At 38.1% G+C, this 17,189-nt stretch overlaps 1 protein-coding gene across 9 annotated transcripts in view; it reads left to right on the top strand.

Moving 5' to 3' along the window:
* Mipol1 (mirror-image polydactyly 1) overlaps window positions 1–15,354 on the top strand; it is a 258,732-nt gene extending 243,378 nt beyond the window's left edge. For all 9 annotated transcript variants that reach the window (XM_013120827.3, XM_040743048.1, XM_040743050.1 and 6 more), the window contains one exon: window positions 14,566–15,354. In XM_013120827.3, the coding sequence (XP_012976281.3) occupies window positions 14,566–14,632 (67 nt within the window). In that variant the 3' untranslated portion in view covers window positions 14,633–15,354. The remainder of the gene's footprint in view (window positions 1–14,565) is intronic.
* Window positions 15,355–17,189: the final 1,835 nt, after the last annotated feature.

Genomic DNA, 17,189 nt, shown 5'->3' with positions numbered 1-17,189 from the left:
ATCCCTTTAGATCACTCGAGGTCGCTCTGGTGCCTGATCTGTATTCGATCCTATGATTCCCTCTTCTCCCTATTCTACACCCACCCCCTCAACTCTAATGTATCTTAAAAAGAATGCTTCCCCCTCTGTCTCTTCCTCCTCCATCTTTCCTCTTTCTCTATCTCTGAGTAAATCTGGCATTAAACAGAACTGGTTTTTAGCATCTGTACATCATTGTTATAACATTAGCTACATTCTTACTGATACAAAAAGACCCCCCCCCTTGGCTCAGCTCTTGGTAAAGCTTCATCTAACTTCCTTCCTGCCACCCTGTGTGCTTTTGAATGACTGTTCTGTCACTTGATGGCATTCTTAAAGGCTTTCACTATTTAAAATATTTGCTACATGTCTTTGAATTTAGTGGTTGACTTTGCTCTGTGTTTATTGTTTGTTGCTCAGAAAGGACCAAGTCATGTGGACAAGACTGTCCTAGAACTTGAAATTCTCCTGCCTCAGCCTTCCAACTACTAAGATATGCTAACATGCCTATCAGATGGTTTCCTATCTTTTACTTTAAAGCCAACTTAAGCGCTCATTATCAAAATTACAATGTGTGACATTAGAATTTAGAAAGTAAGTAAAAGTAATTCTTAGTCCCTGCATGTGTGTAAACATAATAATTATTCATGAATAATACCAAAATGAATCTTGAAAGCCTGTTCTGCCAAACAAGTATGAAATGAACAGAATATACACACACTGCCCCTCCCCTGGAGGAACTTCATCGGCTTGTTACTAGTGGTAGGTTTTCATGGGAATCTTAAGTAAGGTTCAGATATCCTGTGATAGACAAAATAAAAGAGCCCAGTGAATGTCCCTGATATTAATTAATTCATTCTATAATCTCAGTCACTTTTTGATATTAAGTTAGGATCCTAAACAAAATAAACTCTATTATCTGCCATTAAATACTTTCCTAATGGTATCATGCACTACACAACTGCTTCCATAGACTAACTAGCAATCTACTTCCAAGAGTAGTAAGCAATCTAGAAAACTCAATTATAAAATTCATTCCTGGGTAAATCACAAGAAGTTTCTGTTCTGAGATCCAAAGCTTAAAATTCAGTTATTCTAGATATACTAGATAAATGCAGGTAGAGCTTTAATCCTCCCCCAGCTTCTATTCTTATGTGTCTAATATTGTGTTTATTGCTCATCTAAATAGTAATTTATCTTATGATTTATTGCTGAGGCTCTATTTTTTAAGTTTGGATAAAAACATTTAATATTAGTCAGTTGTGGTGATATTCGCCTTAATCCCAGCACTCAGGAGAGGGGCAGGTAGATCTCTGAGTTTGAAGCCAACTTGGTCAACATAGATAGGGCTGCATAGTGAGACCTTGTCTCAAAAACAACAAAAATAAACAGTTAATGCTATTTTATATATTAAATAGTAGACAGCTTTTGGTACCCTGACTACTCTGGGTATTAGTGGATTAAATAAGGAATGTCACATGTTTAGTGTAGTGCTGCTGAATATGTATATGCTGCTTTCTCTATGATGTGTTTAATCTCAAAGAAATCCTACTTTCTTATTTAGCTTCATTGTGGAGGCAATGCCTCAGTATTACTTTATATCTAAAAGTGAAGCTAGCAGGGTGTTGGTGGCTCACGCCTTTTATCCCAGCATTTAGGAGGCAGAGGCAGGCAGATCTCTGTGAGTTCAAGACCAGTCTGATCTACAAAGCTATACAGAGAAACCCTGTCTCAAAAAAAAAAAATCAAAAAACAACAAAAACAAAACAAAAAAAGCTATGCAAAGCAACAAGTGAGAAGGACCACTTAGGAAATAAGAGCTTCAAGCTAGCAAGTTACCTCAGCAGGTTAAAGGTGTTTGCCATAACCCTGACAGCCTAGTTCCACCCCTGGAACCTGGAGCCCACATAAAGGTAGAAGGAGAAAACCAACTCCACAACTCACACACACACACACACACACACACACTCACACACACACACACACATGCACACACACTCACACACACACGCGCACACACACGCGCACACACACGCGCACACACACACGCACACACACACATGCACACACACTCACACACACACATGCACACACACTCACACACACATGCACACACACTCACACACACACTCACACACACATGCACACACACTCACACACACGCGCGCACACACACACGCGCGCACACACACACACACACACTCACACACACACACACGTATATGGGGTAGAGGGAAGGCATTACCTCAAATCATTCTAGAGCCATAATAATGGTGAAAGCCAAAATTATTTCTAAATAATCTAAGTGATGTATACATCATTTTTATAACCCCATCACAAGATAATACTTCCGCCATTATTATGGCTAAATATTAGCCCTAACAAAAAATGCAAAAATGTTTTAGCTTAAAATTATATATCATAAAATACATTCATTTGTAACTTCCTACCCATCTTCTTATGAACCTGTTCAATAAAATGGTTTTCTTGGTAAAATAAAATGCACAATTACAGAGTATTATTAAATTGTAATATTCCGTAGTATTTAATTTTGAGTAAGAGTGTTGTTATATTCCTTTCACTGAAGTTTTCAGTGAATATATCTTGAATGTTGAAAATAAAATAATCATTAAAATTAAATTTAAAACTAAAATTGATGCTATGTACTGTGAGCCACACTAGTCACAATATCTCCCTTAGTACGGAACGACTTGCAAATACCTCAAATACCAAATGTCATCACAGCCCACAGACTATAGAACATGCTAGTCAAGTCAGTACCTGCTTCTGGGTCACTCTACACTAGTGTACTTACTGTAGTTGTAGACCTACCTTGTCACTCACTCATCTGCTCCCTGAGGACTCCTGTGCTTAGAACCATGCCAGTCCTAGTTACCATATTCTGGGCCTTACCAGTCTAGCCACAGTATGGAAGTTATCTATGAGCTAGTTGGTAAGGTGAAAAATAGAACCCTAATATAGATATTTTCAAGGTATCTCAAAATGTATTTGTAACAAGATTCAAATATAATTGCACAATTTTAGGAGAACATATATAACTGAATAATGATATACCCTACGTCCTTCAAGATCGTCTCTGACAGGCTTTCTTTTATCCTTGGTTCTTCCCTCTTCAACATTTTTCTCCATAATTAAGCCAAAAATACCAAATGTTCAAGATGTCCAAAGATAGTCATTGCTAGTAAAATGGTCTTCATTTACCAAGAAAACCTGATAAGGATAAACTTAAAGACTTGCATGTAAGGTCACTACTGGAGTGAAATAAAAGCACGGCCACGAGCTGTGACCACTGCTGCTGTCAAAAAGAATAGTGTGCTCCCTCACCAACTGCATCTATGATAGCTATGGCTAGTATGTGGCATTTATAGTTCATAAACATGTTTTTATGAAAACATCTCTTTTCAATTTTTAAAGAAAAGAGTTTATAGAGAAAACTGTAAAAAAAAAAAGGGTTGTCCTCACATTTATAGCTTTAAAAACAATTCAGTAACCTGCATTATTTGGTTTACAGCTTATAATATATTTGAAAGGGGTAAGGGGTTTGGAATAAGTGCTCAAACAAACCAACCAGAAAAGAAGAAAAAACCCAACAACTGGAATAGTGGGCAATAAGGATAGTATATACAAATGCCCAGACTATAATATTGTGGAAGAAACTTTTTCAGTTATATTTTAGTTATACAGTGGAGCATTGCTGTATTAACACAATAAAAATAATTTATTTGATGGGGAACCTTCAGGGGGGAAAAAAGCTAGTTGTGGTTGTGCATGCCTAGCATCTCAGTGTTGGGTGGGAAGTGGAACGTTGGATCTTGGGGGCTTGCTGGCCAGCTAGCCTTGATTATAATGGTGAGTTCCAGCTTGAATGAGAGACCCTGTCTCAAATAAAGTGGAGAAGGGATCGAGGAACGCATCCTGACAGCAACCCCTGACCTCCACAGACACTTACACATGGGAGCACACAGGCGTATATCATACCACAAAGAGGAGAGAAGGAAGGGGGGATGGAGGGTAAGAAGGAAGAGTGAATGCTATCTGTAAAGCAAACCAAGCATCAAGCTAGAGTAATTTTAGGCAAGGCTCACAGACGAGCTGCTCACTTGCCCACCTTAAATGGTCTTAGTTAAAAGTAGCTTTTGTTTCAAGACAGTGACTTTTGGCTCATAATATAATGTATTATAATAATACAGAAGTAAGTAACTGATACAAAAATACTCATTGCAGCTGAACATCACCATGTGAGTGCCTATAATCCCAGCAGCCTAGAAGGTTGAAAGCTTGATGTTATACTAGGCCCCATCGTGAGTTCAAGTCAAACTTGGGCAACTTAAGAGGCATCCCACTCCAGAAAGCACATATATACATACACAAAAACTGTGTCCACAATGGAGGATTGGCTCTGCTCACAAGGTAGGCTGGAGTGCTAATGGATAAATGTTTTTCCCCTAAGCTCCATTTAAGCCAGTAATGGAAATGACTGTACTAAATAAAAATAAATATAACAGTTCTAGGGAGACAGAAGCTGCAGTTTCTTTTGTAGTGTTCAAACTGTATGCCTAAATAAGGCAGGGTGTTTTTAAAACATGAAGCATGATGATGAACATTTCAGCAAAGAGTCAATAGTGTGAGCCATCTAGTCACGTTAATAAAGACATCTGAAGACAGCTTTTAAGCTGGAAAAAATAAAACGTGGTGAACACTTGAGAATTCTCCAGTATTATGACAATACTTTATATAGGAAATCAATTAGGTGATTTGCCACAGGTAGGGAAGTCATAAGAAGGCAACTTTTTGGGGGAAGGAAAGGGAGAGGGACCTGGAACTGACTTGTGAACCAACCATGTTTCTAATCTAAATTTAAACTTAAAAATAAAAAAATAAAAAAAGAATAAAGAAAAAGTAAAGAAGGCAACTTTTCTCACAGAATGAGGAATAAATTCATGACCATGCCACTAGTGTTCAGCTCCATAAATTTCCCTACTTTTTGTCTTCCTGTTTCTTCCTTCTCCTTGATTTTTAAACCCACTTCCGCACCTAATTCCACTTCTGCCTTTTCACTTCAGAGTTTTCTCTTATCTCTCAAATGCAAAGATTCTGACTTCCTTTCTCATTTGATATCCCAGTAGTGTGTATCCTTTTGTGAGCGTACGTGCATATGTTCTTTCTGTGACTGTGTCTTTATAAATATATACATAGGTACATTTTATGAGTTGGTGTTATATGAAGTCATGTTTTGGTTAGGCTCAAGCTGAACAAGAACTCCTTTATCTCAGGTGTTATAGCTTCTCCATGGGGAGAGTGGAAAAGCCCTGTCTGTTGTCTTTCTCCATTTAGTTCTTCACTTTAATCTCCCAATCTTTCTTGCCTCTCCCTCCCCTCTGACCATGACTCTTTTCTGTCTGCATCTGAAAACTTCATCCCATTGTTACTTCTCTGTGGCTCTCAGCTACTTCTGCATGGAATACATGGGACTCGTATGGCACATAAAACTTGAACTGACCAAAAATGCCTTTTTGTGCAATTCTGTGTGGTTTCTTGAGACAGAGTCTCACTCTGTAGTGCAGGCTAACCTTGAATCTATGGCAGTCCTCTTGCCTCAGGATTCTGAATAGTGGTATTACAGGCAAAAGTCCCAAACATATGTCTTTACCAGCTGCCTACTGCCAGTAATCTTTCTCCATACCCCATCTGAGGACAGGGGCTGCAGGGATAGCTTGGTCCTTAAAGTACTTGCTATGCAAGCATGAGAACCTGAGTTTAAAGCCCGAAATCCATATAAACTGTGTGGTGTATGCATTTAGTCCTAGTTCTGGTCAGGCAAAGAAAGGCAGGAAGCCCTCTGGAACTCAATGAGCAGTCAACCTAGACTAATTGGCAAGCCCCAGAGCCTAATGACAGACACTGTCTTTAAAAAAAGGATGACTCCTAAGAAGCGACAACTGAGATGAACTTGCTTCCTCATGCATGCACAAACACACACACATGTACTCACCTACCCAACACACACCCCTGAACAAGTGCACACACACACACACACATATATATATATATATATATATATATATATATATACATGCAGAGAGAGAGAATTATTTTGCTTCCCCATTACTACTTTTATTTCTTTTTATCTATTAAAAAAACTTCCTTCTTGGGTTGATGGCATCTCACTATCTAACCTCTCTTTTCTTCAGTGACTTATAACTGAGTCCCTCATCAGTACTGACCACTTGATGTGGCTTTCAGGTACTTGACTTAATGTCTTCCTCCCTATTTAACTTCTGCATGCATTCTGAGACTGTTTGGTACATAGATAATACTCCTTATTCTTTTGACTATTCTAGATGCTGTCATCACTCAGAAATTTTCTACATTTAAAAGATCCTGAGGGCAACATTGCTTCTCTGACAGTTCTCCCAGTCTATTTCAACTGCTCTTGCCTTTTAACCTCAACACAAATTAAGACACCTGTTACTTTCTCCGTCCATTTTTTCCCAGACTAACAAGATTTCATAGACTTGCTTTCTTTAGACAACATGGATTCTCAGTTGAATGACTTTCTTCCCAAGGCACTTCTGTCTCCTTATACTCATGTCTTTCTAAGCCTACTTGCTATATGTGATAATCTGAATTACTCCCATAATTTTCCCTCCACATTTTGACTCACAATATGCAGAGCTGATGGGGAAATAAAAGTTATACTAATATAATGGCCAATGTCTTCTACAAAACTGTAATCTCTAATCACCCAGAGATGGGTCATCATTCCCACCTCATGATCCTATTACATGGCCATGACCATCTCCCCCACTTATTCTATTAAAACCTCTTTGTTCATTTCCAGAATTTTCCCTCTGTGTTTTCCTTAGAAATCTGTCTCCTACTCCATGGGGAAAACTGAATCTAGCTGCTATGAATTCTGACAATTATCTTCCTCCACACCTACAAAATTGTCCACAGCTGTTTCCGCCTCAAGTCTTTCCTGTTAGTCCCCAAGGAAAACCTGTCTAGTCTTTTATTTTCAGAGATTATCCTACAAATCATGCTATGACACCACCCTAACTTTAAGAAGTATCATTTTTCTCCCTTAGATTTTTAAAACTCTTTCCATGGTTTTCTTTTCTATGAATCATAGATATATTCATGTCTTCCACTTAAGGCATCTCCCAGTGGCTACAGCCTTCTTTACTTGCTGGGTGAGCTTCCATATAGCAGCCTGTCTTTGCTTTTCAGTTTTTTAATATTCTGTTATGCTTCATCCTGCTTGGACAGCCATTAGAAACTGTACCAAAATGGTTGACATTTCCTCCGTCAAATAAATGAGCATCTTTCATTTCAACCCTGTTTGTATTTGTGTGTTGTTGTTTTGTTGTTTTAGGACAGGGTATGGATATGTAGCCTTGGCTGGCCTGGAACTGGCTATGTAGACTGAGGTCGTCTTGAACTCATGATTCAAGTGTCTCTACCTTCCTAGTGCTGAGATTAAAGGTGTACACTACCTACCATGCTGGCCTACTTCAACTTTCTTTAAACCATCACCAAATCCTGTTAATTACTCCCTCCTGAAAGTACTCACACTTTATTCAAGTAATCTTTGGGTTCATCTTATACTTCTCTGACTTCTTTCTCAAATTCTTCTCATTTGGTTTATCCCTTTCCAACACCTTTTCTCTTTGTCTTATCTCTTCCTCTAGAGCAGTGATTCTCAGCTTTCCTAATTCTGTGACCCTTAAATACAGTCCCTCATGTTGTGGTGACCCCAACCATAAAAATTACTTTGTTGATACTTTAGAACTGTAATTTAACCACTGTTATTAATCATAATGTAAATATCTGATATGTGACTCCTGTGAAAAGGTCATTTGCCCCTATAGGGGTAGAGACCCATAGATTGAGAAACATTGCTCTAGACTTTTTCATTCATTCCAGTGGCTTTGGTTGCAAACTAGAATAGAACCTACCCATGAGTTAATCTCATGCCCTTCCGTCTTCCATTGCTTAGTCCATCATACTGAGAAACTAGAGTTCTACTAGCACTTAGTACACACCAAGTTTTCCTATCTCTGTGCCTTCATATATTATCTTCTCTATGTCTGCTTGTCACAAGGTAGAGCTATCTAAGAGGGGAGAAGCTCAATTGAGAAAATGCTTCCATAAGATCAGGCTGCAAGGCATTTTCTTAATTACTAATTAATTGGGGAGGGCCCAGCTGATTGTGGGTAGTGCTATTCCTGGGCTGGTGTGAGCAAGCCATGGTGTAAAGAGAAGCTTTTTCCTTGAGAGAAGCCTTCCCGCCAGCTTGGTTCTAGAGCCGCATCAGTCCCAAATAAACACACAGGAGGCCATATTAATTATAAAGCTGTTGGCCTTGCTTGTTTTTTACTGGCTAGCTCTGACTTAAGTAATTACCCCATAATTGTTAATCTAAGTATGTCTCTTACCGGAGAAGTTTCCGGGCTTCCTACCCCATGGCATTACATCTCAACTCTTGTGTTTCTCTTACCCAGAGTCTTTCTGGACTCCTAGTCCCTCCTATCTAGATTCCCTATTGGCCAGACAGTGCTTTATTGACAAATGCACAGGACTTCCCCAACATCTCCTCTTTTCTGTTTAAACAAAAAGAAAGGTCTTAACTTTAGCATAATCAAATTATATATAACAGAACAGTTATCAAGTAAGAACACAGTTACAACCTTTTGTCTATTAACATTTAGCAAGATTTAAAGAAAATATCATCCATCCCATCCTTGTGAGTCCAAAGTCCTATATGTAGCTTATCTTTTATCATAACTAAGGAAAACTATAATTATAACTATCTGTCTTCAACTCCATCAAAGACCACAGAAGGATAATATATAAACACTAGGATTGACAGAGATATCTTACTGCCTGGACAGTCACCCGAAGTTCCTCTGTAACGTTGGAGTATCAATCTTCAGCTTATAGGTCCCAAATGTGTGGCAGACTTTTTTTTGGTTTTGTTATGTTTTGTTTTGTTTTTTTGTCTTGTAGACCAGGCTGGCCTCGAAGATTGTTCTGATCAAATTCCAAATTATCTGTTTTGGTAACTAAATCACCTTTTTCCTGAACTTTTGACTCTAATTTCCGAATCATAAGCTCATGTTTCTTCCATGTGATTACATGTATTAATACACTAATCACAAGCATGGCACACATATACGTATAAAAATATCATAATTGTCTTTTACTGCATAATCCATCACATTGGTAATGAAATCTCTAAAATCCTGCAGTGTTAAATTACCTGCCATGTTATAATTAGATGTCATGTAGAAGACTGCAGATAGATCCTTATCTATCGCTATGTACAAAACTTAAGTCCAGATGGATCAAAGGCTTCAACATAAATCCAGTCACACTGAACCTCTTAGAAGAGAAAGTAGGAGGTACTCTTGAACGAATTGGTACAGGAGACCACTTCCTGAACATAACACCAGTAGCACAGACACTGAGATCAACAATTAATAAATGGGATCTCCTTAAACTGAGGAGCTTCTGCAGGGCAAAGGACACAGTCAACAAGACAAAACACAGTCCACAGAATGGGAAAAGATATTCACCAAACCCACATCTGACAGACGGCTGATTTCCAAAATATGCAATGAAATTAAGAAACTAGTCACCAAAACACCAAATAATCCAATTAAAAAGTGGATTACAGAACTTAATTGAGAATTCTAAGTAGAGGAATCTAAAATGGCTGAAAGACACTTAAGAAAGTGTTCAACATCCATAGCCATCAGGGAAATGCAAATCAAAACAACTCTGAGATGCCATCTTGCTCCTGTCAGAATGGTTAAAATAAAAAACCCCAAGGACAGTTTATGCTGGAGAGGATGTGGAGAAAAGGGAACAAACACTCTTCCACTGCTGGTGGGAGTGCCAGCTCGTACACCCACTTTGGAAATCAGCATGGAGATTCCTCAGGAAAATGGGAATCAGTCTACCACAAGATCCAGCTCCACTCTTAGGCATATACCCAAAAGATGCCCATTCATACAATAAGGACATCTGTTCAACTATGTTCATAGCAGCTTTATTCGTAATAGCCAGAACCTCGAAGTAACCTAGATGCCCCTAAATTGAAGAATGGATAAAGAAGATGTGGTACATTTAAACAATAGAGTACTACTCAGCAGAAAAGAAATAATGGAATCTTGAAATACGCAGGCAAATGGGTGGAACTAGAAAAAAGCATCTTGAGTTAGGTAACCCAGTCTCAAAAAGACAAACATGAGCCTTCATCCAGTAGCTGATGGAAGCAGAAGCAGACACCCACAACTAAACACTGAGCTGAACTCCTGGAATCCAGTTGCAGAGAGGAAGGAATGATGAGCAAAGGGATCAAGATCAGACTGGAAAACCTACAGAAACAGCTGACCTGAACAAGGGGGAGCTCATGAACCCCAAACTGATAGCTAGGAAACTAGCATAGGACTGATCCAGACACCCTGAACAGGTGTGTCAGTTAGGCCTGAACAATCTATGGGGCATCTGGTAGTGGATCAGTATTAATCCCTAGTATATGAATGGACTTCGTGAGCCCACTCTACACAGAGTGATAGTCTCTCAGCCTAGGCACATGGGGTAGGGCCTAGGCCCTGCTCCAGATGATATGACAGACTTTAAAGATTCCCCATGGAAGGCCTCACCCTTCCTGGGGATGGGATAGGGAGCTGGTGGGGGTCAGGGGAGGAGGGGATGGAAAGGGAACATGATTGACATGTAAAACAAGCTTGTTTCTAATTTAAATGTCTAATATAAGAAAAATAGTCATAATAGTAAAAAACAATTTTAGTAAGAGCCAGAGGATCACAGAGTTTGCTTTGAAATTGTGTCTCCTGGGAATGTCAGAAGCCACTTGAAACATAGCCTCATGAGTTTTTGGGATTATTGGAATGTTGCCAGCAGGCTTAGCTTGGGTTCCAATTTAGAACGTAATTTACATATTAATTAATATGAGTATGAGACTTCTTACTCTATCTGGTCTTACAGAATGAGTTCGAGACCCCCATCCCCAAATAAAGTAAAAGTATCTGGGGGTGTATCCCGCTTACAGAGCGTTTGCCTAAAGATCTGGGGGTGTATCCTGTTTACAAAGTGTTTGCCTAAAGATCTGGGGTGTATCCCGTTTACAGAGCATTTGCCTAAAGATCTGGGAGTGTATCCCGCTTACAGAGCATTTGTCTTGTTTTTGTAAGGCCCTGGACTAAATTCCTAGTACTGAAGGGGGAAAGTGGCTCCTATATGCAAGCTATTTACTTGGATCCACGTGAGCTAATTTTGAGGAATTTGTTCTGTCTTTTTTCTCTGTCCCATTGCAATAAATTATCCAGTTAATAATAGTAATTCAGTCCTATAGCAATTGAGACAGAATGCAGAAAGGCCTTGGTAATTTTTTTAAGCATAATACTTTGGAAAGATGAGGGACTTTGGTAGTCAAACCCAACATTACATCCCAACTCCAAAGGCCACTAGCGCTGATCTAGTTCCCCTCAGGAGCCTTTGTTTCTGCCATCTGATCACAACATCTTTTTAATAGAGTTATGATGAACATTAAATACATGAATAAATGATTTCTTAAGACTTCTTGGCACATAGGCATTACTCTTGCATAGTGAAACATGGAAGAAAAACACATAAAAATGTTAAATAACTCATAGATTATAATTTTAGGGAAAAGTTAATTCCATTATAGTGCATATGTAATTATATAACTACAAAGAAGAGATTTAGTTTTCAAGTTGTATAGAAATTTCATTAAAACAAACAATAGATGTTAACCATTTGACTTAGGAGAGGGGTGTAATGACTCTACTACGACAGATTATCCATTACCACGGGATCTGAAATGTATAGGATTCTGGTAACATAAATGTCAGCAGAAATATCTCTAAGCTAAAAATAGAGAAAGAAGGTCCAGATTTATCACCATTTGTCTCACAGCCAATATGAGACTTTTTGTAGGTTCTTCGGTTACTTCATATGGAAATCTTAAAATTCCCTAGTCCTCACTATAGCCATTTCCTATCCCATGAAACCATCACGAATATATTATTGGTTAATACTAAACAGTTGGGGCCTATTTTAGTGAGCTGCATGTATTTTTAAAAATAGAATGGTAAAGACTAGCCTACAGGCAAATCCTGTGAGATGTTCGACATACACGCCTACCTTCCTGTTGGCACAACCTCTCACTGGCAGGTGTAGTCCATTCCCTACAGGAAGAAATAGGTGCTTCATTGTGTTTCAGAAGTCAGTGCATTCTTACAAAATGGAATAATTGACATTTTTCTCATTTCTGATCTCAAATTTTCATAAGCCATTCAACCTGGATAAGCTGAAAATGTGGTTGATGTACTAATTGTTGAAATATGGTAGAGACATGGCAAGACATGATATTTTATCATTTCCTCCCAACCTTAGTATCTGAATGTATAAAGAGGAAAGACGAGTAAAACAGGTTATATATAAAGAAAATACCAAAAAGAAGTACAGCATAAATCTGTGTGAGCAATTTGCTATCCTGCTGAGTCTGGATTTATAATGACAGCAATACATGGTAGAACTTACTTTCATTTTTATAAGGAACATTTCTTACTACTTAGTATTATGAATGATATGGGTTAGGGTTGTATTTTGTTAACTGAAAAACAGTATTTTATGTTACTAATGTCTTAAAATATTATTAATAGTTCACTAAAATTTCTCCTGGGAATAATCAGTTATGAGTTGGTTCAAGGTCTTGGTTTTTAATTCAGTGATCCTTGCCTAGCATGTTCAAGAACCTGGATTTGATCCTAATATGGCCACAAAAGAAGTTAATTTAAGTTATAACTGAACTTCGACAATAAACGTGCAGTGGTATATCCCCTTCCACAATTCAAGTTCATAAAACTTTATCTTAAAAGATTTATGTACTCCCATCAATCATAATCATCAGAGTTTATCAGGTAGGTTCACTTCATCATTCAGCAATGTCCACCTCAAGCAGGCTAATCTGTGAATGCAATGGATTTTTCCATGAATTTTCTAGTTCAGGTATTTGTACCCCTAGACTGTTGTTGGTGACTCTACATTATCCACATTTAATTATACAGCTAAAATATATACTAATAAACTTTTGTAAAATTTACATTTCTCTCTGAGACTATTGCTCCATTTCTAAAAGCAAAACTTCCAAGGTTCTGGGTGTTTGTTTCGTGGCCTTCATCACTGTTAGCAGGATTCTTGCTGTGTGCCGTTATCCAATAAATGTGCTCTGGTGTCCACTGCTGTATGCAGCTTGATTTGTCCATCCCCTGCTGCACTCTCAAATAGGCATTAGTGTCTGGTTCTGTGCTTTGTTTATGTGTGAAGGGCCATATAAATGAGGCACTCTGGAGCAGATGAGACCATTGCTTGCTGGTCTTTGTGGGAGGAACATAAGACCATCAGTTCTCATTTATAAAGAAGGTTTTTCCTATATATGACATCAAGAGAGAGGTTTAGTTGAGTGCTTCTAGTAAAGAAAATAAAAGAAAAACTAAACTACTGTTCTGACTGCATCACCTTGTATTAAGCAAAGCTAGCTGGTCTACGTGAATATTTTTTTTCTCCATACAGTAGCCAAAGAGCACTGCAGAATGGATGCCTGAACTTTAGGTGGTTGTCAGTTAATTAGCAGGTTTTTAGTCAACTAAAAAGATCACTTTTACCCGACCAAAAAGCATGTATTTAAGTTACTCCTATGCTGTACTACTCAGAGTAGAAACTTTAAAATATATATATATATGCACTGGTTGTATCAGTATCAAATCACATGTGTATTTTAGTCACATCCTACTAGAACACTAAAGCTTTCATGTGACAGACTTTGATGATCCCCCATGGAAGGCCTCACCCTCCCTGAGGAGGGGATGGGGGGTGGGATGGGGAGTTGTGAGGGGAATGGGAGGATGGGAGGGAGAGGGAACTGGGATTGGTATATAAAATATGATCGTTTTTGATTTAAATAAATTTTAAATATTTTTCATGTCTTTATTTTAATCATCTGACTGTGAAAAAGAAAGGAATTTGGTGAGCAAGTGTTGTGCTGTATACCATCTAATGCACCATTTATTTAGCTAGTGAACACATCTCAGTCTGCCTATGTCTGTATGGAAAGATGTGTTTCTCTTACAGATATCTGCTTGAAGCTGCTCTTTGCCTGATAGCCCATCTTGTCTTTACATAGTAGATCAATCATTCACAACTTTTATGCAAGTATATGAATGTATTCAGATGAGTGGTCTGTATATCCTGTGCAACATCTAACTAACATAATCACGGATCTGAGTTAAAATTCATGGTGTGCTGTTTTTAACCTCAAATTCTTAGCACTCTGTGTGTCTCTCACCTACAGCAGTGCTTGTTTCTTAATGTGACTACCAGGATGACTTGGTCACAAGCACATACTATTGTTTGTAGCCAGAATATTCGTGATAATAACTGCACTTTTCTTGTTCTCTTTCCCCTGCCCCACCTTAGGTTAGAAAGGCTGGTGGATGTCCTGAGGAAGAAGGTTGGAACAGGGGCTGTGAGGACAGTGATCTGACTGAAAAACACCCAGTCTGGGGCAAGCAATCACATCTGGTGGCCAGGCTGCTTCATTCAACACTGTGTAAACACTAAAAGCCTTAACTTAGCAAACAGTTGTTAGAAGTGGGACACTCCAACCACATTCCAAGCCGAGATAAAATCAAATCACAAATGTTTAACCACTTTGCTGCTAACTTCAGTTATTTATCCAAATATATTAACTGCAGGCTTTTACCAATTATATGATGTTGCAGCTTATTTTGTAGCTATTTTGTAATTTGTGCCTTTAAAGTAATTCTTTTTGCCGGTGTACTATAAAAATGTGTGAAGTCGGTCAGAATCGTACCCTTGCATATGGCCCTTTCTGAATCAAAGTGCAGCAAAGCAAATATTGTCTAAGCCTTAATCCACTGTGTTAGGTCAAAACTTCAAATAAATGCATTTTCAGTATAGAGTATATTTCTTAACTGATGGAAGAAGCTCAGACATGAGAGAATGTAGCCCACCTTCAATGTATGTACACAGCTTTTGTTCTTAATATTGAAGAATATTAAGTATAGGTGCCATGAACTGAATGTATAATTTGCTTTACTTGTACATTAAGATGGCAGTCACCAAGGCATGATTTTTGTTTCACTACAGAGAATCTATACTGTTTTCAATAAAAAGGTTATTAATGTGCACTTGTTTCACTATAGATAATATACATTGTTTGCAATAAAAGGTCATTAATGTGCACTTATGCATATATATTTTGGTATTTTTTAATGTTCAGCCTAATTAATTACCTAAGCATCACTTAAGCTGTAGAAATAGCCAAGTTTCTTTCTGCTCACAGTCTGGGAAGCATGTGCCAGTCAGCATGTCTGTCCTAAAAGGCAAGATGACATCAATCCTGTTACCATTCTTACTATTTTTAAATAATGCTTTGGTATGGTGGAAGGGACCCTATTGTGTAATATACAAAAAAATATGTGGTCAAAATATGAGGACTTAGAAAAAACATCCTTGCAATTTGGTTCAAGTTATCCACTTTTGAATTTATTTAAGACATAACTTAATATAATGAAAGCAAAGCGCAGGCCCTTCTCATCAGAGATGCTATGAATATTTATGGAGAATATTGTCAGTTTTACAGATTAGGTAGCTAAAAGGCCATACCTGGAATAGGATGAAATGAACAAAAAATTTTATGGTCAGAAACTTATGTTCCTAATTCATCTATAAATAAGGATGAACTAAATTATTTATCATTTCCTGTTTTCAGGATAAATATATTCAGAATGATATACTAAACCATTCTTTCATATGCCGTTGGAAGATATCCACTTTATGCATCTTTTGACTCTGTAGTATATTTTGAGGCCCTTTGTCATAGATGAAATATGAATCAGAATACTGACACCCCATTTCCTCCTTACTACATCTGTAAAATGAAGCTACAGATAATTAGAATCATCTCACTGCATTCAAATTTGAAATTCACTCATTTACATGTTCTTAGTGATTTTTAAACTATGAGAATTTGAAGATAAATGATAGCAGGTATTAAAAATAAGCTAACTGTCTGTTGCATGGTCACAGAGAGCATCACAGTCTCTGATACACCAGTGACTATTTCCACATGGAAGATAGTGCTTCAGTCGCTGGCTTGGGCTCTATAACAGCACCCTGTGTGAAGACACAGCATCTCATAAGTTACTCGGGGTGCTTAGGTAAGTAAAGAGAGCATCCATTCCTGACTGCTCTGAACGCAGTCACAGGTAAAGCTGAATTTTCAGTATGGTCTTGAGAAACAGACACTTTCCTTAAGTTATTTACTCTGCAGTCTTAGAACACACATGGGGAAATAGAAACATTTTACAACGTCCAGACATCACTTAGAGCAACTGGTTCCTGAACAGTTGCACAGAGCCAGGTATTACAAAAGGAAACTCATAGAACAGTTCTGATACCCTCTGTTGTTGCGTACAGGTGTCCCAAAGCATTCAGAAGCAGCCCAGGCTGCTTCTGTCTTTATCTCTCACTCTTCATCTTTGGCTTTGTATGGAGGAGGAACCACTGACGACCAAGTTGCCTGCCACTTACTAAGAAGCAGCACAACTATTGAGAACTCCAGTCTGCAGTGTTCCCCCGGAGTCTGACATTAAGCATCACCAAGTCTGTTCCTATAGCCTGGCAGCTCCCTTCTTAAAAACTCAGCAAGTCTTTAAAGAAAAGACTACTATTGGTCATAGCACTTGATCTGCAAAATCATTATTTCACTTTTTTTTTACTCTAGCAACAGCCACATGACAACTATTATACAGATTTTAGTGTTGGGCCTATTGTTTTATGGTGATATTACATTGATTGTGATGAGGAAACAAATGAAGGTCCTCTTGGAACTTCCAGAGGACTGAGGCCTTAGAACTAACCAACCTCCATCAAATTATAGATCTCTCAGCCTATCTGTAAGAAAAAGTAAATACTTTTATTTTTTCAATTATTTATTAATACTTTGATCATTTCCTATAATATATTTTAATCATATTTACCCCTAACTCCTCCCAGATATTCTTCCCTACATCACT

Source organism: Mesocricetus auratus, unplaced genomic scaffold, assembly GCF_017639785.1.
Source record: "Mesocricetus auratus isolate SY011 unplaced genomic scaffold, BCM_Maur_2.0 Super-Scaffold_15014, whole genome shotgun sequence".
Lineage (NCBI taxonomy): Eukaryota > Metazoa > Chordata > Mammalia > Rodentia > Cricetidae > Mesocricetus > Mesocricetus auratus.
This window is presented reverse-complemented; position numbering and strand designations above follow the sequence as displayed.